The 25756-nt window shown below is 39.9% G+C and overlaps 1 protein-coding gene across 1 annotated transcript in view; it reads right to left on the reverse strand.

Annotated features, from left to right (window-relative positions):
* Nucleotides 1-25756, reverse strand: part of CERS6 (ceramide synthase 6) — a 122727-nt gene that overhangs the window by 24699 nt on the left and 72272 nt on the right. Inside the window, exons 5-8 of the mRNA XM_034065680.1 lie at nucleotides 14530-14580; nucleotides 12726-12818; nucleotides 3434-3562; nucleotides 320-426 (exon numbers count right to left, since the gene is read on the reverse strand). Coding sequence (XP_033921571.1) covers nucleotides 320-426; nucleotides 3434-3562; nucleotides 12726-12818; nucleotides 14530-14580 — 380 coding nt within the window. The remainder of the gene's footprint in view (nucleotides 1-319; nucleotides 427-3433; nucleotides 3563-12725; nucleotides 12819-14529; nucleotides 14581-25756) is intronic.

Raw genomic sequence — 25756 nt, forward strand, 5'->3', positions numbered from 1 at the left:
GATCAGTGTTGTCAGTGACTAATACTTTCTCTTCTAACTTCTTGCCAACAGAGGTGACCAACTGCTAACTTGAAGCTATGTGATCTCCAACCCACTGCTACTTTAAAAGCAGCAGAAACCCCATACGTTTCTTGCCTAGCACACAGTAAAAACAATGGCACTATAGCAAATAGGCTACTTCAGCACCTGGTTACGTCTGAAACTCTTCTCAGTGATTTGGGACACAGAGTAATATCAATGAAATATGTTCAATTACAACATAGTTATTTCCAAGCTTGTTTGATGCTTAGCATTTAAGGAAAACTATATGCTTACTCACCATAAAGGATATATACCAAGCCTACTGACAATGAAGACAATGGCGAATGTAAGGAACAGAAGGTCACTCAGTTTTTGACACTTGCAATAGTTTGCCATTTTGGCAGCCTGCAAAAGAAAGAAACGTCTGTTTACTTCTGTGAGGACAACTGTGTTCTCCTGTATTGTGCGTAAGCTGTAAGAAAAAGATATAAATTTTTTATCACTAACATTTTAATCACTAACATTTATCACTAATTTTTTCATTGAGCCACCTCACAGATGACCTTGTAACTCTTCTCCACCAAGCTGCTGGAAAATGTCTTCTTGGAAAAAAAAAAAACAGGATTCATAAAACCAGAATACATCTCTCATTTCTTCCTTCTCCTTCAATTTCCTTTTTGAAATCCTACAATTTCAGAATCACAAAACTCTTCTAAGCCTTTTCTTGAACCCCACTGTGTTTATGCTGTCCTTGCCCCCAACCTCTTTACCTACCCGTGTCTCACCTTTCCAGTATGCTCCACTTGCATTTTCAGCATTTGTTCTTCTTCCACCTGCCCTATGCTCTCTGTCACTCTTGTCACTGGCATATATAAACTTTGTCTCAAATCTCCTACATTTTCCTACAGCATCTCTTCTTCCTTTCCAGCCTACACAGAACAGAGTCCACCTCAAAGATTATAACCCTCCCCTTCAAATATTTTTCCAAGTCTCTCTTCCCCTCTCTTTCCAACTTTTGCTTTTCAACTTGTTCCCTATGTCTATTTTTACATGCCTCTCTCATTTGCCTTCATGCAGTCTTCTGACTCCTCTTCAGTGAAGGAGTCACTAATTACTCTTCACTCAAACTGCTCATTAAAACCCCGGTCTTCCATGAAGTTTCTTTGCTCTCTTCTCCCTGAAGAAAACAGTATGTACAAGCAAAGTTGTTGTAAGACATCTATGCTGCTTCCACAGCATTCATGTACGTAAGCAGTTACTTATTTTAAAACATCTGCTTCCAGGCAGGGACAGTCTGCTTTCTGTCAGATGTATCTAGAGAATCACTGCACATGAAGCATATATGAAGAACCTGATTTAGTGTCCACTTAAGTAATTGGGAACTCTTTCAAAGCCCCCCTCGTAGGGGACCTGTATCCATACCGAGATGTTTACTCCTGCAGAATTTCCAGAGGGCTAGGAGAAAGAAAAATTACTACAACTATGCAGACAGAACACTATCCTGAATGCAGAATTCAAACCAGAAGATTGCCTAAAATGGTGACAGGCACTATTGTGTTCTGTCTGATTTTTTTTTTTTTGGTATGAACACACAATCTGAAAGGGCTCAATGCCCATGATAGCCAACCAGGACGACAAAACTAGCCTGCACTGCTGGATGTTACCTAATTTCTGCAATATTTCCACTGTAAACCTGAATATAAAGGATATTCCTCCCTAGCAGAAAACAGGTTAGGAAGTGGGAAGCTCATAAAACATGAGGAAAGCCACCACTAGTGCAAAGAAAACATAACCCTTCCAAATCAGCCCTATAATCCTGTGGACACAAATGAGTTTAAGGGTAAAATAAAACTTTGGTGGCAACATGCAAAGCAGAAGAGTCACTAACACTTTGATTTTCATGTGACTGAAAGTTCACATGTGAATTCTGGATGTATTTCCCTGGAAGCAGTCACAGTAAGGTCAGCAGTGTATAGGAGTACATCTTCCCCCATATGGCACCGGGGCTATGACCCACTGCCGTAGCAGAAGAAAGCCCACTGAGTCATAATGGCCCTCCTAGTAAATGTTTGTCAGGGCTTGTGATTCTCTATTTTACACTTTAGAGTAGTGTTAGCATTTCCAGTCAGAACAGACTGAACAAATAAAGACCACCGAAGTATGTGCCTCATGGAGAAGTGTATTTGATGAATTTTTGTAAATCATGTGAGAATACCAGCAATTTCTCCTTGTCTTAGCCAGTGACTGAATAGAGGAGCAAAAATATGCATCTCGCTGTGTCCAAGGTCAGGTTTTAGCTAGTCTATTACAGCTGCTCTCCAGTGATTTTATAGTTCCACAGATACTGGTCTGATCTGGAATGAACTCTTTTGAGTATGTCATTCTGCTGGTAAGAAAAGAATCAAGAAAGTCTGGGTAAACCCACAGCTAGCACAACAGATCTACACACATTGCTAAAACAGAAAAATAAACCTGTAAAGATGTAATTACTTCCTAGAGGAGAAATCCAGATTCTCTGTTCCTTTCTGAGGCAGTCATGTGCCTTCTAGATTAAAAAAAGATTAAAAAATAAAACCAGATTTACAGCCCTATCAAATCAGAATGTCAGGATTTTGATTCTGCAATAGGTGACTCACACACTGAGGCTATATTCTTGCATAACAGGATCTTTGCAACTGCTTTAATAAAAAATCATTTTAGATGAAGTTATTAACTTTGCTTTGATCACAGACAGCCCAATCTCATCATTACCCAGAGCTGCCTAAGAACTGATGCAGGTACAGGATGACACCACATCTAAATTAATGCCATGGAAGTTACAGACCATCTTGACTTAAAATAATTCCAATCATCCCTTCTTCTCCAAAGCCAGATGCTTAATACTGCTATCTGGATGCAGAAGCATGGGAACCTGGAAAATCCTGGGGACCAGAAGTCAATTCATTGCCCATACACGAACAGCCATCTAATTGTCCAGCACCCTCTGCCCAGCAGAGCACAGCAGAAACGAACTGTAACACCCTGATTCTCTTGGAGACAGTGTTATTGCCCCAGACACCATGTCACAGGGGTCAAGAACCAGAAGCTTCTCACCACCTTCCAGATTTTGCAACTTTTGACTTTACCATGGTATATTTCACATCTGTGTAGCTCTCCCTGGCATGCAATGCAGTCTCTGCTCTTACAAGCAATTTATCTAAGGACAAAACAGCCTGAAGTCATAAATATGCATGGCTACAACTGTAATTTGTTTTAGCAATGAAATATGCTATATAAATGACCATTACCATCTTGACCTGGACTCTTCTTAGGAAATACTCAATCTGCATTACAAATAGATTCTACCTAATAACACGCTAGCTCTCTGAATAGTGAATGCCATGTATAGACGCTGATAACATAATTTTCTCACCTCAAGGACAACATCAGCCGCATCGTGGAGACATAAGGTCAAAGTTCCCACTCGTGTCAAATTGGTTACGTACGAGAAGGTTATCAGGGTGACTGTTACAATGTGATGTGTAAACATGATGCCAAAATCCTACAGCAGTGGGGGGGGGGGGAGGGGGGGAAGGAAGGAAAAAAAAACACCAACCAATGAAGCAAACAGTGAGATTCAGTACTCTTACAGAAAAATGTATGGATGCTTTTTAAACCCAGCATTATGGTTATGTTACATAAAGATCTTGTTACATAAGTGCATTAAATACCCAGCTATACATTTCATTCACATTGAATAAAATAATCATTGTATCTTAATAAAATGAGAAAACATTACTGAAACTTAGGCAATATTTACACTTCTCAGTTCACAGTAATTTAACCTAATGAAGTAAACATTTGTGGCTGTAATTACTCTGCAAATGCAAATATACATACAGATCAAATTACACCATATTTTTTATATACCAAGCAACATACAATATGAAAAATAATGTGGCATTCACAGGAGTTCAAATAGCAATAAAGAAATGGGAAACCAAACCAGGACACACATTTCCACATCACTAGGAGTTATCAGCAGTCACCTGCCAAGCACAACTGAGAGCTATCACATAGCTGAAAATGCCAGTACCACTTTTTTGTTTGTTCTTAATGAAGCTGCTTTGTCTTGACACTGTAACAGGGTCAGAAAAGTCTTCAAACGAGCTGGTGAATTTCTTCCTACTCAGATCATACCTGCTGCTGCCTCTCAAATGATGCAGGTTAGCTGATCTCCAGATCAGTAACTCTGAGCTGTTTGGCCTACTGAAAAATATAGGGAGTGACAAAGCTCTTGTAACACCACATTCCCAGATACATGCCAAGGGGCAGGCAAAACAGAAGGAACAAAATGCCTCCCTGGCCTAGAATCCCAGACCGGTTTCTGAGAGAAAACAACCCACAGAGATGAGACTCTCCTCCGCAAGGCACCAACTTAGTCAAAAAGCAGTCTTGCTGGAGTTTGTTGAACTACCTGCACAGCTTTGAGGAAGTGCTATCAAAACCCATCATTTGACTGGGGAGTTTCTCCATACACTGGGTGCAAAGTTACTACCACAGCTCTCAGCAGAACTAGTAGCTCTTATGTAGAGCTGTCTGAAAGGAGAGAGATCCACGCAGCCTGCTCGGCAAGCATTCTGGAAGGTGGAATTTGGCTTCTTGGTAGCTTTCGTGGGCCAGTCTTGCTGAGCTAAGTGGCTCTCAGGAGAGAAACCAAAACTGAGACCTTGCAGTCTTTAGAGGGGCAGCACCTGGTTTACAGAGGGACTGAAGGTACATGTGTCAGGCAGAAGGGCCTTAACAGAAAGTGCTGATGAGCTTCCACTAATAGTGTCAGCTCCAGAAAAGCAGCAGCTGCAGCTGCTGCCTGTTCTGTCTCTCCAGTACTGGGAGGAGAAACTGCCCAGTGTCACCATATGTCTTTTGGGGAATGCAGCAGGCACATAGCAGGCACACAGCAGGCCACATTCATCACATTCAGTGATGTGCAGTGCCATTGCCTCTCAGTACCATTGATTGGCTTCACTGCAATGTACACCTGGAGTCTGTGGAAAAATCTGCATCTTGAGCAGTCTCACTAAATGAACAGGGACAGGACCTGCTTTCAGCCTTTCACTTTACATTTAATGCTATCAAGTGCTATAACACAAAGCTGAGGGGAGGAAAAAAGAAAGCGGAATAAAAAAATAAAAAAAAAGACTAAAAGCAGTGAACCGCATCCTATTTTGGTATATGCTCAACATTTCTCAGCCAGGTTATCCGATCCCCAGCAGTGTGCAGCACAATCAAATACATTCATCAGTCATATCAAGTCATTGCTTTAAATCCATTTTCTTAAAGCAGACTGAACAAAAACAGAATTAAAGGCTGCTTTGCCTTCTAAGAGTCTTAAGGGAAGGCAGGGGTGTGGCATCTTAGCCATTTCAGTAACTACAAACTCACACATGGGGACCATTTCACTATACCATAAATCCAAAGAGCAAAGCACCTACCTTAATCCCTGGGATCATAAATAAGCTGCCAGCATTGCCGTATGGCAGTACTGGAGCCTAGCTCTTTACCTGCTTCAGCTGCAAATGCTATGGCACTGTTCTTCATTTTCCTTCTAATTATGTTAGTACATAGGCAGTCCAAACAGGGGAAGAAGTCAAGTAGAAAATCTCTGTTTTTATAGCTGACACACTCATGTTCTACAAATACGAGATTTCTAGTCCCTCTTAGGAACTCTTCAAGGCACTCTGACAATATGGATTATTCCTAAGCAGCCCTAATATTCTTGGGCAGCAGTCTTCTGTACTTCTGCATGAAGTCTACTTACAGAAATGCTGCCCAGGGAACTCCTTCTCTAATAACATTTCTTGAAAGACACAGTTATCTGACTCTGCCAGCTCTGAAAGAGAGATGCTGCAATGACCTACTGAAAACTGCTAGATAAAAGTAGCAGTGATATAAATAAGACTACTTTTGTAATTCTGGTCCTTTATTTCCCGTTTCCTCTTTTAAATCAGTAACTAATACTATGCTTTGAAGATGTGACCTGTTAGATTTTAATTATACATAAGGGTAGTGAATACACTAATGGTACAAGTCCCAGTAATGTCAAGTGGTACTTGTGTTCCCAGATTATTCAAGCACTTTCACCCATACATGGCAGAAGAGCAGCTCTAAAGGAATGGGCTTCCTGTTTTAAAATTTTTTTCAAACTGTATGTTTGCGCAAGTTACATTTATTTACAGCAGATTTATAGCCTCTAGTTGTAACTGCTGAAGGATGTCATGTGCCTGTGTCATGAAAATACATGGCTAAGAATAAGAGAAAGAACCTACTCCTGACACCATCAGTGGGAAGAACACAGATCAGATAATAGAGAAGCCCTGTGGGCCTCAACTTGTAGACAAAACTTCGGTGACCAAGGCTTATGCTGTCCATGTTTGTTTAACATGTCACATTCACTGACCAAGTGCCAAGTGGCTATGGAGCATTAGTGCCACTGAAGAGCAAAACATCTTCCTTAGTCACTCCAGCCTCTGGAAATGGGCTATGTTAGAGATCAAGCAAAGAAAGGGAATATTACCAGCTAAAGGTTTCAACCATTACAATTCTAGTGAAAGTCTGCAAAATGTATACAATCTAAATTCCTTTCCTCTGAAACAAAAGAAATCAGGTCTATGAAACTCTTTTTTCACCAAGTTTGAAGAAAGAGAACTAGGATCCAAATTCAGTAGAATACATTTTCTAGAATCAAAATGGAATATACGAGAAAATTAGCAGCTACAGATTATTTCATTTTAGAAATGAATGAACCGTCATAAAAAAAAAGGTAAAACACAGAAGCTATAGGAATTCCCAAATGCTTGGAAGTAAAAGGTGTGAAACTGACAGAAAAGTCTCCCAGATGTTCTACAAACCTGTTAAAACACTATATAGAAATTTTATATAGACCCATAAATATACCCATCAAATATTTTTCTATCAAACAATCCTTCAAGTATCCAAAAAGCATGTAAATAAGCCTCACAGCTTTCAAACGGCATCAGGGTCTTGTGAGAGTAACAAAGTTCCCTGATCTAATTTTTTATCCTGTATTTTACAAGAGTATAGGAAGCTGGACAGAGATGATAAAAAACCACATTGTATTAGGCTGCAGTCTTTGAAAATGAAAACTCTTATGCATACAGCATCATTACAGCAACATAGTATTTATGAAGCAAACAACATGCCATTATAAAACCATAAAAGTTAATTTACTCAATTCACTGCCTTAATGCCAATAGTAGGTATGTGCAACAGCCTAAACTGTTTGCTCACACCTCTTCAGCCAGGCAGAGATAATCTGGTAGAATTTATAATACCTAAATAAAGATAAACAAGCATTTGAAAGTCAGCAAAACAACTGGAAGTAATTTTAAAGTCATGAATTTGCTATTAGGAATAAAAGATGGAAAAGAGCAAGTATATTTATTTTGAGCTACAGCGAGTAAAAGACCAGGGCTGAATGCTGGTGCTTTCAGAGAGGACCTACAGCACCTCACCCTGAGAGAAACCTGGCTACGTAAAAGTGGTTGGCTTAATTCCTGAAGTGCATGAGGCTGCCAGGGAACTTTCAATCATCCCAGACTACAACACAGCTACTGCTGAATTTAAAGTATCTAAAATGATAATCAAGATTTACATTAAAATATTCCTCTCGCTATAAGGTGAAAACATCAACAGGTTCCTCAGGCTGAGAACTGTTAATCTGCTTTGTATAAGCTGTCACGAAGTATTACAATAGCACCTGATATTAGCTGGCAAATATTCCTGCTGCTTCAGTTAAACAAAGCCTTATTTGACAGGGGCACTGTTTCACACATTGCACACTGGGCACATTAAGAGGTTTCCACATTTTTTAGAAGAAAACCTGACCTTTACAAGAGAACTTATGGTGCTGCAAGAGCTGGTGTCTGTCAAGACTGTACTACTTTTTGTCCACTACTGTAAGCTCCCAGTGATAACATTTTTCAACTCATGGGTTTTCTTGACAGCTTGCACTTGCCGCTGGCCACAGAACAGTTTTACTATGTGACACCAGCACATGGCTGCATTTCTCAAGTCTGATCCTCCTAGTTAGCAATTTTGCTTATACTATAAAAAGAACTGCCTCCACAGTCCAAACTGGTCAGTGATCTAATAGGTTATTTATAAATATGGCATCTTCACTGTCTCCTGCAGGGTACTTAAAATGAAAGGCTCTTGACTTGCTATCATTACACTGTAGATATTGTGCTCCTGCTCTCTGCTGGAGTTGGATGCTCTCAGACACAGCAGATGCATGGGTGTCATGGTGTTTGTCCCATTTGTCACTCTTTCACTTGGTGCCCTGGGTTCAAGCACTGCAAATCTGCAGCAGAGATGTTACTTAGCTGCTTGTGATCCATTTTCCCGCCTGCATCTCCCATTCTATTTCCACAGTAGGCTGCTGTAAAGTCTTCCTGATAACAAGTTGTTTATATATTACTGAGAAAGAGACTTGCAAAAGACAGTTTACTTGCACCTGTACTATGGACAGGATAAGGCTTTAGCTCTGTGCACAGCTCACCAGTAGGAACAAACTCCCCAGATCATGAGGGAAAAAGCTACAGCATTTGCTCGTGAGATGTATTTACATGAGAAGGGTGACCCTCCCAGCGGCCCTTTCCATAAGTGTACTTCAGCGCTAAACCTAGATGCTGTCCAGGTAGCCTCCAATTACTTTTCAACATGAGCAAGGCAACTAGTCAGAACAAGAATTAAATATTCTTTAAAGATGTACTGTGCTACAAAATTGCAGTACTGTTGCAATGTTACATTTTCCTCTCCTTCAAGAGGTACACAGAGAAAATTAACCAATGGCAGAGTGCAGAGGGCTGAACATGAATGTAGGGGGACTGATTAGACACAGTACATTTCTGCACCAATAACTTGAACAATTCTGTAACATTGCTGCAGAGGTTTGGGTTTGGTTGATAAATCCACAAATGGCTATTCAGTATTGCTGGCACCTGCAGCTGATATATTAGTCAATGTTACTTTTGATTTAAATTAATCTCCTGACAATGGCAGAGGGGTTGGAAGTAGATGATCTTAAGGTCCTTTCCAACCCTAACTATTCTACGATTATACAGCTCTGTTGAGCAGTGGTTTTCTGCAGCTCTGTTTTTTTAAACACTGAAGTTGTACTCATGTCAAGCTCATAATGAACAAAACATTAAGCATCTACAGTTGATGTAAGTAAAGGGTATACATGCATGTATCCTAAATTGGTTGTTTTGCTTACATTTTATCTTCCAATATGAATTTAAATTTTGTGGATTTTTTTTTCAGAAGTAGAAATCTCAAGAATATTTGGAAATTCAAATAGAAGGGTGTTTTTCTGTATACATAGCTCTGTGTGGAAGACAGCTTCCTTCTGCAAGTAATAGAGGAGCTGACAAGGAGAGGTGCTGTGCTTGAGCTTGTGCTCACCAACAGGGAAGGGCTCATTGGAAATGTGATGCTCCAGGGCAGCCTTGGTTGCAGCAATTATGAGATGGTCGAATTCAAGATCCTCAGGACAGTGAGAAGAGCATGCAGAAACCTCACTGCCCTGGACTGCAAGACAGCAGATTTTGGCCTCTTCATGAACCTGCTTAGTAAGGTTCCATGGGATAAAGCCCTGGAGGGCAGGCGGGCCCTAGACTGCTGGTTGATATTCAAGGATCACCTACTGCAAGCTCAGGAGTGTTGCATCTCAACTAGAAGGAAGCTCAGCAGGAGGGTCAGGAGATCTCCTTGGATGGATAAGGAGCTGCTGACAAAAATTCAAAGGAAAAAAAGAGGCTTATAAAAGGTGGAAGCAAGGATAGGTGGCTTGGGATGAATACAGGGATGTTGTCCGGGAAGTTAGGGACCAGGTTAGGAAAGCTAAGGTCCAGTTAGAATTAAACTTGGCTAGGGATGTTAAGGATAACAGGAAGGGATTCTATAGGTACATTGCAAAAAAAAGACAGACTAGGGACAACGTGGGCCCCCTTTGGAAGCTATCAGGAGGACTGGCTACCATGGATTTGGAGAAGGTTGAGGTTCTGAATGACTTCTTTGCCTCGGTCTTCACTGGCAAATGCTCTGACCACACCATCCAAGTCTTGGAAGGCAGATGCAGGGACTGCAAGAATGAAGACCTTGGGCCCACTGTAGGAGAGGATCTGGTTCGAGACCATCTTAAGAACCTGAACATACACAAGTCAATGGGACCTGATGAAATCCATCCACGGGTCCTGAAGGAGCTGGCGAATGAAGTTGCTAAGCCACTGTCCATCATATTTGAAAGATCATGACAGTCAGGTGAAGTTCCAGGTGTCTGGAATAAGGGAGATATAACCCCCATTTTCAAGAAGGGGAAAATGGATGACCCGGGGAATTACAGACCAGTCAGTTTCACCTCTGTGCCTGGCAAAATCTTGGAGCAGATTCTCCTGGAAGGCATGCTAGGGCACATGAAAAACAACAAGGTGCTTGGTGACAACCAGCATGGATTCACTAAAGGGAAATCCTGCCTGACCAATCTGGTGGCCTTGTATGATGGGGCTACTGAACTGATGGACAGGGGTAGAGCAGTTGATGTCATCTACCTGGACTTGTGCAAACCTAATTGGAGAGACATCAATTTGATAAGTGGATCACTCGATGGATAAAGAACTGGCTGGATGGCTGCATGCAAAAAGTTGTGGTCAATGGCTCAATGTCCAGCTGGAGATCAGTAACGAGTAGCACCCCTCACGGATCGGTGTTGGGACGGGTTTTGTTCAACATCTTTGTTGGTGACATGGACAGTGGAATTGAGCGTGCCCTCAGCAAGTTTGCCGATGACACCAAGCTGTGTGGTTCTGTTGATACGCTGGAGGGAAGGAATGCCATCCAGGGGGACCTTGACATGCTTGTGAGGTGGGCTGATGCCAACCTCATGAAGTTTAACCATGACAAGTGCAAGGTCCTACACCTGGGTCGGAGCAATCCCAGGCACAGCTACAGGCTGAGCAAAAAGGAAATTCAGTGCAGTCCTGTGGAGAAGGACTTGGGGGTGTTGGTCAATGAGAAAATGAACACGAGCTGGCTCCAGTGTGCACTCGCAGCTCAGAAAGCCAACCGTATTCTGGGCTGCATCAAAAGGAGCATGACCAGCAGGCCAAAGGAGGTCATCCTGCTCCTCTACTCTGCTCTCATGAGACCTCACTTGGAGTATTGTGTGCAGTTCTGGTGTCCTCAACATAAAAAGGACATGGAACTGTTAGAACAAGTTCAGAGGAGGGCCACGAGGATGATCAGGGGACTGGAGCACCTCCCATATGAAGACAGGCTGAGAGAGCTGGGGTTGTTCAGCCTGGAGAAGAGAAGGCTGCATGGAGACCTCTTAGCAGCCTTCCAGTATCTGAAGGGGGCCTACACGGATGCTGGGGAGGGACTATTCATTAGCGACTGTAGTGACAGGACAAGGGGTAACGGGTTAAAACTTAAACAGCAGAGGTTTAGATTGGATATAAGGAAGAAATTCTTTACTGTTAGAGTGGTGAGGTACTGGAATGGGTTGCCCAGGGAGGTTGTGAATGCTCCATCCCTGGCAGTGTTCAAGGCCAGATTGGACAGAGCCTTGGGTGACATGGTTTAGTGTGAGGTGTCCCTGCCCATGGCAGGGGGATTGGAACTAGATTATCTTAAGGTCCTTTCCAACCCTAACTATTCAATGATCCTATTCTATAACACAAGAATCCCAGAAGCACACTGTGGTTCCAAATAGCAGATAAGCTTATTCAGGACAACCTGGACACCTCATTTACTCTTTTTAGACTTACACTTCTGCTAAAATTCTAGTAAACAGGGATTTTTCCATTAGTATAGCCTACGATCTATTCTATGATTCTATGTTTCTAATTGACAGGTGAAGGAGGCACATAAAATATTGTAAAATCCTTCCAAATATTTTAGAAAAATAATTTTCCAAATTTTAAAAAGCCTGCAACAATAGGTCAATGGGCTGTTGTTACAGAATGATTGTTGTGCTGTCTATTCTGCTATGGACTAGCACTTTCCTTGGAGGAGAGAACATGGATGAAGGAATATAGAACTGGGTGAAACTGATACTGGAAAACTCATTTTCAACAGGCTAGAACTCTATTTTCTTCATTAATAGCTCCTTGATAGCAAGGATCAGGTACTTGAAATTTCATAAGAGTAAAGGCCAGATGAAATGTAACATCATTTTTAATATTAAATTTATCCCTGTTTATACCATCCTTTTGCAGAATAAATTAAAAACCCTCACAGATCCTACCAAAGTGGTATTGTGAATTTATGAGGCAGTCTTGCTCTGTCATTGGTATTTCATCCTTTAACTCTTAGAAGAAACAGTGTATCTACTAACTACTATGTGTTCAATTCTATTCAGGTCACTGTATAAGAGCCAAAGGGGCTTTCAGCTGCTATTTCCCCTTGAATATTTGATTATTCCAGGTTCTTCTTCCCATCCATAGAAAAGCTCCACATCATAGTAACAAGAAAAGGAGCAGACAAGCACTTCAACACCCGTTTCTCAGCAATGAGTATGTGCAAGAGGTGGTGACTAGAAAGAACTGTATTTCCAGTTCACTGCACAGGTAATACATGTATTCCTCAAGTAAAGAAAGAGATGTGTTTAAAGCTTTCAATGATTTTAGTCTCATTGTTCTTACCTTTCTTTTGATGTCAATGAATTGAGAAAACATTAAGGACCAGTAGAATGACAATTCAACTATGTAGTAATAATGAAGGTCAGGCATCAGTGGCTGAAAGATAGAGATGAGAAAAGGTTAATAGAATCTAACTGACATTTTAGGCAGCTGAGGTCTATGTGGGACATGTTTAATCACAGGGGGATTACTGAATTATACATAAGCATCCTATGTAAGAAAAATCATGATGGTCACCTCTTTCAAACTTTGATGCGCTGGAAAAATAAAGCTCCTCAACCTACCCTCCTTTTATATTTTAATCTTGACATTATATAATACTAAAATTTATGATGTTGTCCATTAGGAACTTAGAACAAACTAAATTCTGAGTACTCCTAAGTCTGTTTTGAAAGATCACTTGAAACATCTTGCTGTACATCAGTAATGTGGGTTTAAAGCTCAGCAAAAGAAATAATGCCAGAGCAGATTAAAGTAATGCTATGAGCATATAATCGCATCTGCTTATGATGAAAATGTCAAGCTTTAAACAGGGCTCTAATACAAAATCCTGCTTTTAAATAATGTAACCTTTTTCTGTGAACATGTTAAGATTTGGAAAAATGAAAAGAAAATAAAATTATCCAGACATCCTGTTTGATACACAACACAGTTACATGGATGTTTAAAAGTAAAATAAAAACAAGACACAAGAACTTGTGCACAACCAAAACCAGCCTGAGGTAACTGTGAAGAAGGTAACTGGTTGCACGCATAAGCTGTTTAGCTCCCAGCCTAAGAGAGACAGTCCTAGGAACTTCTCTAATTTCTGTGTGCTTGTGCCTCGCTGCTAGTCATGCCTTCCATCACAGTGTGTGAGGGGCACTGCACAAGAGAAGCTCCTGAGGCCATCTCCTAAAGGATTAAATGAACCATCTTCCAGAACAGTTCGCATTGGCGCAATCATGCACCCAAGTCAGGGCATGAGCTATTTCCACTGGCAAGAAGCAGTTCAGTTGCCTCTCTTATTCCCATTCTTTTTTGCAGACCAGTTCTTTTCAGCTGAAAACCAGCATTTAGGTTCCTACTGAATGCTTTATGTGGGTTATGTAAATAGAGGCATATGCTTACATTTTATAAAAAATGTGTACACTCAGAATCAATCTTTTAAAGCCATTTCTTGAGCCAATGTAATATTTTTTCTGATTTAGTGAGGCTGACAATAAGGTTTTAACTAGGTGTAGTTAAAAAAGGGAGGAGAGCTAGCAATGAACAACTATTATAGCAAGAGAACTCACTGGGGAACATTTGTAGTAGAACACTGAAGATTGTCAGCTTCTTTATTAACAGTATCATTAGTATTTCTAAACCCATACATAATGATAATGTAGGTGGATTCTAAAGATATAATGGTTTCCCTCCATGAAAATGCCAAGGGTGAAAGGATAAAGTTTCACCCTGTATGCAGTATAACAATTACAAGAACTATACTGTTTTTTCCCAACCCACTGAATCGGAGGCTTTACCAAAATTTCTAGTATTCTCGGAACTTTTTAGAAAATGACCATTCTACCACGTACAGTTTTTTTCTCTCATGGTTAGATTTCTCAGACCTGTTTTCAGATCCCATGTTTTATTTCAAAACAGGTGTGACAGCTAGATTCACCTTTCCCATCCTGAACTCAAGCAAGATGAGGAGTACCTAGCAATGTTTTGAAATTACAGGTAACACACTGACACTAACATATTGACACAAAGCCTCCTCATCATAAAAGCAGAGCTCTGCAGAGATGTTGTATTTGGTTTTAGGTAGCACTGTTAGTTTTACCTGATATGGATACCCGTTCCAGCACTGTCTGGTATTCCAGAGCCAGGGTGTCTGAGAGAGAAAGAGAAGAAAGAAAAAAAAAAACCAACCAGGGTCAGTGCACACCATTTTGGGCAATGTAATAGTATACAGTTAACACAAGTGAAGGACAAAACTATAGAAACAGCTTAAAATCAGCAATTTTTGATAGAGGCTATGAAAACTGAATACAACAAGATTGCTCAAAGTTTCACAGCACAAATTAGAGCAACCTTCCTGTTCACAGAGATATTTAGTTGGTGGCCCATGACCTTACTTTTGCAGGAGTGCAGGCTGAACATAATCAGCTTGTGCTCAGGTGGTCAGATCTCATATTTCCTTCCTAAGAGCACAGGAAATTTTTGCCTTAGGCTGCTCAGACATTCTAAAGAATGTTCCTTGCATGTGCTGTTACATATACGCATCCTACCATATAGGATCCATCCTTCATCCCAGCTGCATCAGTTTAAAATAGCAAACCATGCCTTTTGCTTTCCTGGCTGAAGACATGACCATCCAGAGATGACAGATCTTGCTATCACACAGAAAAGACTGATAGCTTAGGGCAACATGGAAAGTTCCAGAGAGAAATTTACTTTAGTGCATCTACAGACTCTTGCATTGCAGAAAGCTAGGCAAACTAAAAGACTTGGGAACATGCAGCTCTGTTATGCTTCTTGTTTCTTTGCTGCTTGCACAAGATTTATTTGATTATTTATCTTTCAATGCTGCAAAAGAGTATTTTAAATCCTTCTTTGTAAGCAGGCTGTTTCTTTCAGAGTTCATTTTTTACTTCTTCCTCTGTGCAACTAAAAGGACTTGAGACAGAAATTACCATACGGGCAAGCTCTTCTACCCAACATACTCAACCATTAAGTAACCAACCGTATTGGGTAATAAGAACATGACCAAAGCACCAGCTACCAAGGAGCCACACTTCCCTTTTTGTGCATGAGCAGGAACAACTCCTTTCAGATATGCATGTCTTGGAAAGCACAGCTGTGTCTCTGCTTGTGGCAGCATCTGTACTCTTTGAGAAGCATCTGTCTACAGTACAAGTACCCACCCACAGGATATCTTGTTAGAAACATGAAAGAAAATTGTGGATTCAAGATCTTTGTGCAACTCTTTTACATAACATTAACTGCTCTACATCCAGTATAAAGAGGGCAGAAAATCATTAGTATGTCTCCTGGATAAAGGCACACATACCCTTACAGCGTTATACGCTTCCGTTAGATTACATTTTTTCAGATAAACCCCCATCGCATGAGATACGGCCTTTTCTTGTTTTCACCATCAGGTGGAGCAGTTCAGCTCAGGCAAAACATAATGACAAACTCATGCAAAATACAATGGCTGAGCAAACCAAGTAAAATAAACACTAGGCAGAACGTTAAGTCCCAGGCTGAGAATCAGGCTAGGTAAGGAGAATTTGTACCATATCGAAAGCCAGGATAAATGCTACTCAAAACTATAGCCCAATTCCCAACTGATATTTTAATACTAATTGTGATGTGTCTTACAGAATCTTCTTATAGCCTTTGTTGGTTAACAGTGATGCGCTATGATTACTAAAGGCTCTTCCTATTTCTTTTTTCAATTTTCCTTCACATGGAAAATATGATAAAATAGAACTTGCACACCCAATGCTCCTGAAATGGCAAGAAACAATTCTTAGAGTAACCTGAGTAGCATATCAGCATTAGAGACAGACCTCCTACGCCTCTCACAGAGATGTTGTAACAATGGTTAAAGTCCATCCAAACTTCTCCTCCTCTCTATTAGGAATAATTATTTCATGCAGACAATTATTTTTTTCAAGTATCTCCACAGTAGTTACCATGCTAAGTGAGTTCCCCTCATTTCATGCAACAAAAAGGGGCTTTGGAAAGAGCGACAGCTCCTCTGCAAGTGTTACTAATATACAGAAGCTAAAATATTTCTGTCTGACAGCTGCCTACATTAGATCTATCCAAATATTATAGGATAATTCATAGTTTTAGCCAGGTTTGAAAAGCTGTAACTGTCTTTCATATCAGATTCAAAAAGAGGTAAGAGATGCTTCCTACCCAATTATTTTGCTACCTAAATTACAGGTGCTAGCAAAAAATGCACATTTTTCTCTTTCAAATATTATGACATCTTAAGGCTTCTTCAGAGAGATGCCTGCTGCAGGAACTGCAGATACAGAGGTTTATGTGTAATTAAAATGCTGAATGCTAAATAAAATAGGCCTCACTAGAGGAATCCATAACCACAAAGCCTGGAAGGATACCACAAACTGACAAACAATACAATACATGCAATTAGGCCTCAAAGACAGAACATCTGCCTCTTCTGAGCTGCATAAGGCTCGGAAAGCCATGCTGCCTTCTCACACAAAATGCTTCTGGGTAGCTGTTTGGAAATTTAATGGATCCTATGGGGGTGGAAATGATTAAGACAGCAGGACATCTATACCACTTTCTGACACCTCTCTCCTCCCCAGTTTCCCTCTCCTTGACTTGCCTTAGCATCTCTTAAGTTGACTCTAACAGCTGTAGCAGAAGGGGACTTTGGTTATGCTTGCCCTGCAGGGTTTTAAGAAAGAGGCAGAGAAAGAGCTTGGTTTAAATACAGATTTCCCCTCTGACCTCTACAGTGAACACAGTCCTAGACTGAAACTAAGTTCTCCAGGTAGACCATGGTTATAGTTGGACCAAGAAGCACTGCTTAGTCCTCTGTGAACCTCCCACCTGTGGGATAGTCTGTTCAAGTTTCAGCAGGAAGGAGAGAATCCTAAAAAAGCCCACAGTCTGCAGAGTGAAACTGAAACATACTGAAGAAAGGTGGATTAATCAGAAAGCATGTAATACTGACATTCTCAGGGCTCAGCTGAGCCTGCATGTGCTCAAAGAACACACTGACGAACTTCCTCACACCAGGCAAGTTCACCGTGAAGCAGAGCCCAGCTCTTCCTGACAAATCCCATGATGGACAGAAAGAAAAGGTCAGTGACTTGGCTTTGCAACAGATCCATTTTTTATGAACATGAAGTATGCTGTTTCCACTGCCTGCTGAATACCCAAATTTCCACTTCTTGTTCTTGGTACATAATCTCTTGAGGAAGGGAGGAACCTGAGGGGACTGGAGAAGAGAGGAAATGCAGAAGTCCTGATAACAAAAGGCATCCTTAAGCTGGAAACAGAATACTAAAAACTTCAGTTGCAATTATGTCAGGGACAAAGCACCAGCCCTACAATGCTAACACCCTCCCTTACAGAATATAAAGTAGTTAAGATGGAAACTTAAGCTTTACCGCACTTTGGTGCAGTGCCTAATAAGTGCAGTATCAATGACAGAGGAGGATGATAAACAGCTGTTGAATCTGCTGTCATTTACAGTTATTAAGGAACAAATCTCTTACTATTTTTGGTTCCTTACAGGAATATCTGTCAAAAGTTCCATCAAACCTCTCTCCAACTCTGTGATTAAAGGAAGTAATTTTAAAGAGATCCTTCAGAAATAAAACTTCTCTTGAGACAAGGGAATGACTGAGGATTTGGAAAAACAAAAAAGCAAATTATCTGAGATGTCTGCACATTTAGCCAGAAGCCTCGGGTTGTTTTGCATCCGCTGTCCCATTCATTTATCTTTAGAGAAAGCTTCTAATTGGGCTCTGGCTTTCAGAAGCCCCAAAGCAGTGAAAATCTGCCTGTCTTGCTCAAAGTGCTGCTAATACCAAGCATGTGAAAGGTCAGTTTTGATACTAAATGGGGGAGTGTGTGTGTGTGGTAAAAAAAGTAGTACAATAAAAACCTACCATTTGTGATCAGTTCCTTTACAGCCCATTTGGCTGAGAGGTGTTTTATGTGTCCTTTATCCGTGAGGAAACAGATGCACCTGATGAAGTATTATTATTTTAAAATAAGAAATTTTGGTTCACCATACAGTAATAAAAATAACAACGAATACTCCTCCTCATCCTTATCTACCCAGCAGAACCCACTAAGTATAGGAAACACACAAAGGCCATAGGCTAGGTTCTCAAAGAGACAGCAAGAGCTCTACATGTCATGAGCAAGTACTTTCCCATACTGTCAGCAAGTCAACCATCAGATGTATCAGGTATATTATGGATTTTTAGCACATTCCACACCCATTTCATAGAATCAGCTTATGTCTGTGAATATAAATATATTACATAGAGGTCACATAAATTTGCAAAGTAACTGCTTTTGGGCAGCTGGAGTTAGTTCCACAGTTTGTGTCACTTCAAGTTGCTGTATCAGCAACTGAATCATTTTTCCTTGCATCCAGCACAACTACAAATCCCAATATGCAAGTTACAACCACAAGCACTTATGTTGCTTTGCCCTTAGAAGTGTGAGCCTACAGATAAGAGGTATGAAAAAAACTAATAAATACAGTGTTGCTGGCACTAATTTTTTCTTCCTGTAGTCCATAAACTTGAAACAAGTAGCAAACTGAAGAACCACTTCTAGAAATATATCACTAAGCAAAACCCAGGTCTCCACAGAGCAGCTTCTGCCCTAGCAGTTTGGACTATTAGAGCTGTTATGCATCTGATTTACTCCTGACCACACAGGCATGTTGTAACTCTCAAAGGGGTTCTTCCTAAATTCTCACATAAGTAACAAAAATCTGACTTATCCAGCAGATAAAGAAATACAATCTGCCTCTATTTTTATCAGAATACAGCATGTAAAAGTCCAGGGACATCACAACAGAACCCTCACATTGCACAAAAACATATTTATGCTTAAGTCCACATTTCAAACCAAACTGAGACAGCATCAGTCCAAAAATAGATTTTAAGTTGCTTTTGAAAATAAATTTTTGACCCTGTGAAATAAAACCAGCACAATACAGAAATCTTGAGCGTTCACGGTGTATGTGCTCACTATTCTGCAATCTCAAAAGGCAAATATTACCTGACTTGGTTAATACATTTGGATACAGCTTTACATAATTTGTCTCTCGTAGCTACAAGCAATAATAAGTGGAACTGAAATTAGCACTATTAATTAAAGTCAAGATAATACATACTTTTAGCAAAGTTCTACCCACCGCATTTATTTTGGGCTGATATGGGCAAAGATATCTCTCCATCAATCTAGAGCAGGTCTTTGCTCTTCATAGAAACAAGTGGTACAACTGAAGCCAGACTTCCTCTTGATTAGCATTTACTTGGCCCCTCAGATGCTGTGTGCAATTTGATCTTATCCCTAGACCTAATGTTCACTGTCTGATACATAACATAAGACATACGCGGCCTTTTCCTCAACAGCAGCTGCCTTCTCCCACTGTAGGCAGAACACCACCTCCTGCTCATGCGGACCAACACCTTAACCATATTCTGAGTTTTACAGCTTATCATCTCTGTAAGAATGCAATTGCAACAGCAGGTTACAGACTACAGCCTTTCTGTTGACTATAAAATATAAGACATACTTAATGCTTTCCACCTCTTTTCCACCTCAACTGAAAATTAAAGGCTTTTAGTAACCACACCAGCAGAAGGACATTTATTAATAATTAACATTTCTTTTGGGGTGTTGTGTTTTTGGGTTTGTTTGTGGTTTGGGCTTTTTATTTATTTATTTATTTTCTATGTGCTTACACTAAATAGTATCGCAATGTTCACTTTTTCCCCCCCAGTTATGGCAAGGCATTATAGCAATTTTTTCTTTTACAATATATTAATCAGCATTCCTCTTGCACATCACTTGGCTGAACAAGCATTTGCTTAGAGGGGAATTACATAAATTGCTTGCTTGCTTCTTCTTTCTGCAACACCTGCACCCTCTTGGCATGGTATACTGAATGGCTGCTGACATAGAGTCCCATCCCAGAAGCTTTTATTCTAGTGTAAAAATAACTCCACCCATTAATGGCAAAATCAAGAGATTTTTCAACAAATTAATCTCTTAAACGCAAATTCCACAGTGGCCCTGAGTTTCATTCCCCATCTTCTTACTTGGCTCAGCGTGGATCAGTAGAAGTGTAGCTTACTGCAGTCTTTCTCTGTTAAGGTGAGCATATATCTATGAAAACATTTGTTTCTGCATATAATGTACAACCTAAAAAAATCTGTTTTTTTTTCCTGACCACAGAAAAACTCCTTGATATTAATTGTTCTACAAGTCACGACAAGTGATCTTTCATTTTTCACAAGCAGCAATATTTTGCAGCATTTTTCTCTCCAGCAGAAAGAAAATGAAACTCTTCCTCATTTTCCTTGATTTCCTTGATTTTTAGAAGGGTGTTTTAGTTGGCTTTTCAAAGTTTCTATTGTCTTCCACTGAGTTTGACAGGCCTCCAAGGACTTGAGATTTATGATGTCTTGGAAACTTTTCCTGATTACCTAGAAATGTAGGGTTTTTTCTTTGTTATCATAAAAAAATTAACCTGGATAAGAAAAGATCTGAACCATGTTAATACCATCACTTGCTAGTGTTGTATTTCTTTTGCTATTGCTTAAGTATTTCTCATACTAAAGTCTCACTGATGTAAAAAATACACCAGTTTCCCGTCTCTACTAGTCACCATTTTGGGCACAACCCTAGCAGCAAAATGATGCCAACAACACAGCGTTCAGTTACCTACACATCAAAATTAAGTACATTTTCCTCTACCCACAAAAGTCTGACAAAACATCATGTTGATTTGAGATGAAGAGAACTCAGCAAAATGACAAAATCCATGACTACTATTTTGCATCAGCTTCTGTTTGTTCTTCCTTCCAGTGACTGGCAATTTGCTTTGTGGCCGCTTCTCACACCAAGAACAGCATTTTAATAAATTCTTCACAAACCCAAGCAGTCATTCCTATTTCTTGGCAAAGCTGGCAACAGAAGCAAAGACAATGTGACACATTGCTGATGAACCTCCTGAGGTTCTCATCTCATACATTGTGACTAAGCAAGCTGTTACAGGTTTCTGCAGAACTACTCTTTTCTCTAGGGCTTAGTGCTTTTTGTCTGCACAAATGAGGTGTTGGGGGGAAAATGCTTTTGCAATGAAGAATGCTCAGCCCTTCCTCTCAGCAATCTGCATTGCTGATTTCCAAACATAATTAAAAATGATACTTCTACTAATCGGAAACTAGAAAATATACGGAAGGATGCATAAAAGGCCAAGATTAACAACAATCACTGGGAGATGCACTTGACATTTCAAATGCAAATATATGTGTGAGAACAAAAATATTCTTAGAAAAAATGTGAATTCAAGTTTCATTTATTTACATAAAATCATCTCCAGAAAGGCAGAGTAAGCTCCATGCACCACATATGTTTAAAGTGAGAAGTGGATGTATGATGTAAAGAGATCTCGTGTTTATGTCTTGTGCTGCTAAATGTGCCATTTCAACTTTCAAATTATGTGGAAAACGAAGATAGAAACTGGAAGGATCCTAATATTGAGGCATCACATGCAGTAAACAGGAGTGAAGAACACATCATCTGGAGATGCTGGCAGTTTTAATGTCTCCTCCCTCTGCTCTGACCAGCCCACCACCAGTCCCTTCCCTTTACCAGGCTCAGCCATCAAAATATTTCCTCTCAATGCATGCACCCTTTTCCTCTGACACTGCCTCTGTTAGTTACTTTGTAGTAAGCAGAACTTCTTAAAACTTCTGCCTGCATGTATAATGGTAACATTTTCAAGAACTGTTTTATCATGAGCAAGTTGGGCATCCAGTGGTGCTGTGATGGTTTAGAGCAGCTGAAGGTCCATATAAATATTCTAGAAGCCAGACTAGAGTTCATTGTTTCCCAGTGACACTACTCAGTGTATCGTGTGGTTCCTCTATCTGCAGTGTAACAAGTCATAAAAAGCAGCAGACACATTCAGCCAAACCTGCTAATGCTTTGGTGAAGCAAAGCAGTTGTCAACTTGTTAGCTTTACAGCTGCCTTGTATTTTTTGATTGTAGAGCCAGACCACATCTATTAGCCTAGAATTTGCAGGTATTTATGAATTTATTTTATTTAAAAAGAAAACATGCAACTGTAGGTCTGGAATTACTTTGTAGAGAAAGTGCTGAGGTTTACATTTACAAACCATACCTTGGTAGGAGGGTGACTCCAATAAAAATCATACGTTTAAGAGACCATCAATAGGAGAAATGAGAAAGCCCAGAGAGGTGTAATGAGGTAACACTGAAAGGGAATGCAATATGGAAAAAAAAAATTCTCACCAGTAATATATTTAACTGACAAGTTTATTTTCCCCACTACTTTAAGGGTAACGTGAAGCAGTCTTATGGCTCAAAGCCCTTATAGTGTAAAAATACGTATTGTTCTATAGGTTTTACTAGCTTAAATACAGTTACTCTGCTCCAAGTTACTGCCTCAATAGCGAGTTAGACTAAATAATGGCAACTCAAACCACCAGTCAGGTTATTAATAACCTGCTCTTATATCCAAACACATATTCTGCTTCAGGTTTAATTAGCTGTGGAAAATAGAACAGCTTCATTCATCTGAATAACAAAACATGAAAAGCTCCTGGCAATAGAATAGTGCTGTGCTAAATACTTAGCTACAGGTATGAATGAACTACCTTCGTTTCCTGAAGAATTTGAATGATTTTTATTGTAAAACTGCCCAAATATAAAGCCTGGGGAAGCATTTCTCCTAGATTTGTCATTTTTATATAAAGGGCATTGAAAAATTTTTATCTTTCAGAAAGCTGGGTTGCCAAGATGATGAATATTGTGCTTAAGTCAAAATTGGCAATCAGTCCACAGTGGGATACAAGGTCTGGAGGCTCTTCTTTTACTGCCCTGAACAGCAGTGCAATCTGCAAATAGTTAGAGATGCTGGTATGGCTCAGTACCAGCGTAACTCTCCAAATTGCTGATTACAGAGCATTTACTCATTACTCTGATGTTATTAAATACCCCCAGCTGGATTCCAAACAGACAAACTGAAATTCAACTCTAGATATATTTTTTAAATTAGTGCATTGCTTTTCCTCACCCTACTTTTATAAAATTTGTCCCCACTGTCTACATTTGAAAGTCCCATTGCCACCAGTGTCCTACAGATGAATAAGGGTATTTCAATATTATCTTTTTGCTTGTTTCTTTGAAAAACTTTGTTTCCTTTTGGCCACAAATACATTCTGCCAGCCAGTTTAGCTTTGTCCTCTTTTGCTTGATCCAGTTATTATCTTAAGTTCCAACAGCTTACACAATAAATTATTTTCTATGCTGACAGGTCTTCTCTTACAAATTTTCGCTGTCCAAAATGCATTCATTTTCCTTGCTGATGTACACTGAAGGGTTGGAGTAATGTAAAATTAAGTTTCTCCACTGACTTTGATCTTTCCCACAGCATGACTCACAATTTATATCTCAGGCATCCAAAGCACTCTATTAATCTCTCCTAAATGCTGTCCACAATTTTTATGCCCTTTTGAAGAGATATCTGAAAGAAATTCCTTTTCCCTTAGATGAAATCTAATTGTGGTCTTACTGGAAACCTTTCCCACTTATGATGCTTATTTAAAAATGTAATGTGACATTTCCCCTTTTCCACAACAGGAGACTTTGGCACGAGAGTTCTTTCTTGCTCACAATGATGAGCTAGATATTGTTTTATTTAACACCTAATGGTCAATCCAACTTTCAGAGAAAGGAATGAGTATGATTCCATTTTAACATCTAAGATTATTTTAGCTTGACAATTTTCATCACTTAGCAACTTGTTTTCTGATGAGAAAAAAAAAGTTATAAAAAACCCAGAGTCCAAATCAATTTTAAAGCAAGTGCAATCTGCTAAAGACAGGCTTCATTTCCTCCCTATGTGGCATACATATCACATTATCCCTCTGTTAATAGCACAGTAAGGTATCAAATACCAGCATTGTGTTAAAAGGGCTCCAGTGTGGCCTCTGACATTCTTCATTTAAATGAGAGTATTTATCCAGTATTGGGCAGATAAGCTCACTGAACAAATGTAATTACAAGGTTTCAGTAATAGATAATACAACAACCTTTCAGGTGTAATATGGGAAGGAAACATCATAACCGGTGCAGTCTGGAAAAAGTACCCAACTGAATGCCTGCTTCCAGTAAATCGAGAATGAAGGAGAGAGAGGGCACCAGCATAGGCTCTGGAGGCAAACTTCCTGCTTCAAGCTCTTGCCATGTTATTTTCTAGAGTCAGTTTTCATCTAAACCAGGGTGGTAGATATTTCACAAACTCATGCTTTGGTATCTCAGCATTAAAACCAGAAAAATTTAGCCTGGTTTAGGTAGTCAAGAATCAGACAGTCAGACATATCCTAAACAACAGTATAAATACCTCCAAGATGCTGTGTTTCTTGCACTATTCTGTTCTGCAAAACATCCAGAAGCATTAGTTATATGTGGCAGGTGCAGCAAGAGGAAATGATAAATTTTTAATTTCTCAATCCAATGCCAACTAAGGAAGTACCATAAGCTTGTCTGAAAGCAGTCAGGGATCTTCTCTATTAGCAGCTTCATTCCACTGTAGACCTGACAGCGTCATGACTTGATGTACACAGTAACCACAAATGTGGCACAGCTTCCCAAGTAAGTGTGACAGTTGAAATGTCAACTGCAAAAACTATCATCAAGCTTGAAAGAATCCATTTCAGCAATATTTACACAGAATCAGTGACTTTAGGAAAATAAAACTATTTCCGGTTATGCTCTGCTTTAATATCCAAACAGCTCTTTGCAGATGCTGTCACCTTTGCTGCAACACAACTGATCTCCCACGAAACTGGCAGGATGACTTCAAAAGCATTCTTAAAAATCACGCTCAATGAAACACTGTAACCAGCATGAGGCTTTATTTGAAAAGGCCATGTGTATCTCCTGTCAGTGTATCTCCTGTGACTACAGTGAAGAGTCACTGGACAACTGAGAAAGATCAGCTGTCTTCAAAGCAGCTGCACGCTGGCTTGCTTTCCCTGCACCTCCAGAGCTGCTCTATCACAATTCCAGCTGCCCTCTGTCTTACTGAACCACACTGTGACAGAGCAGATACCAGTAAGGGAGGCAGAACCCTCACCCCTCTTCTCAGTAGCACTTTGGAAATTGCAGTGTACAAAGATAAAGCTCCTTATTTATTCTCTTCATGTTTTAGATAACTGACAGGAACAAATAACTTCCAGAAAGATGAAAGATCCTGATGCAAGTCTAATGGACCACAATTAACCCAAGAACT

The sequence above is a fragment of the Melopsittacus undulatus genome, chromosome 8 (assembly GCF_012275295.1).
Source record: "Melopsittacus undulatus isolate bMelUnd1 chromosome 8, bMelUnd1.mat.Z, whole genome shotgun sequence".
Lineage (NCBI taxonomy): Eukaryota > Metazoa > Chordata > Aves > Psittaciformes > Psittaculidae > Melopsittacus > Melopsittacus undulatus.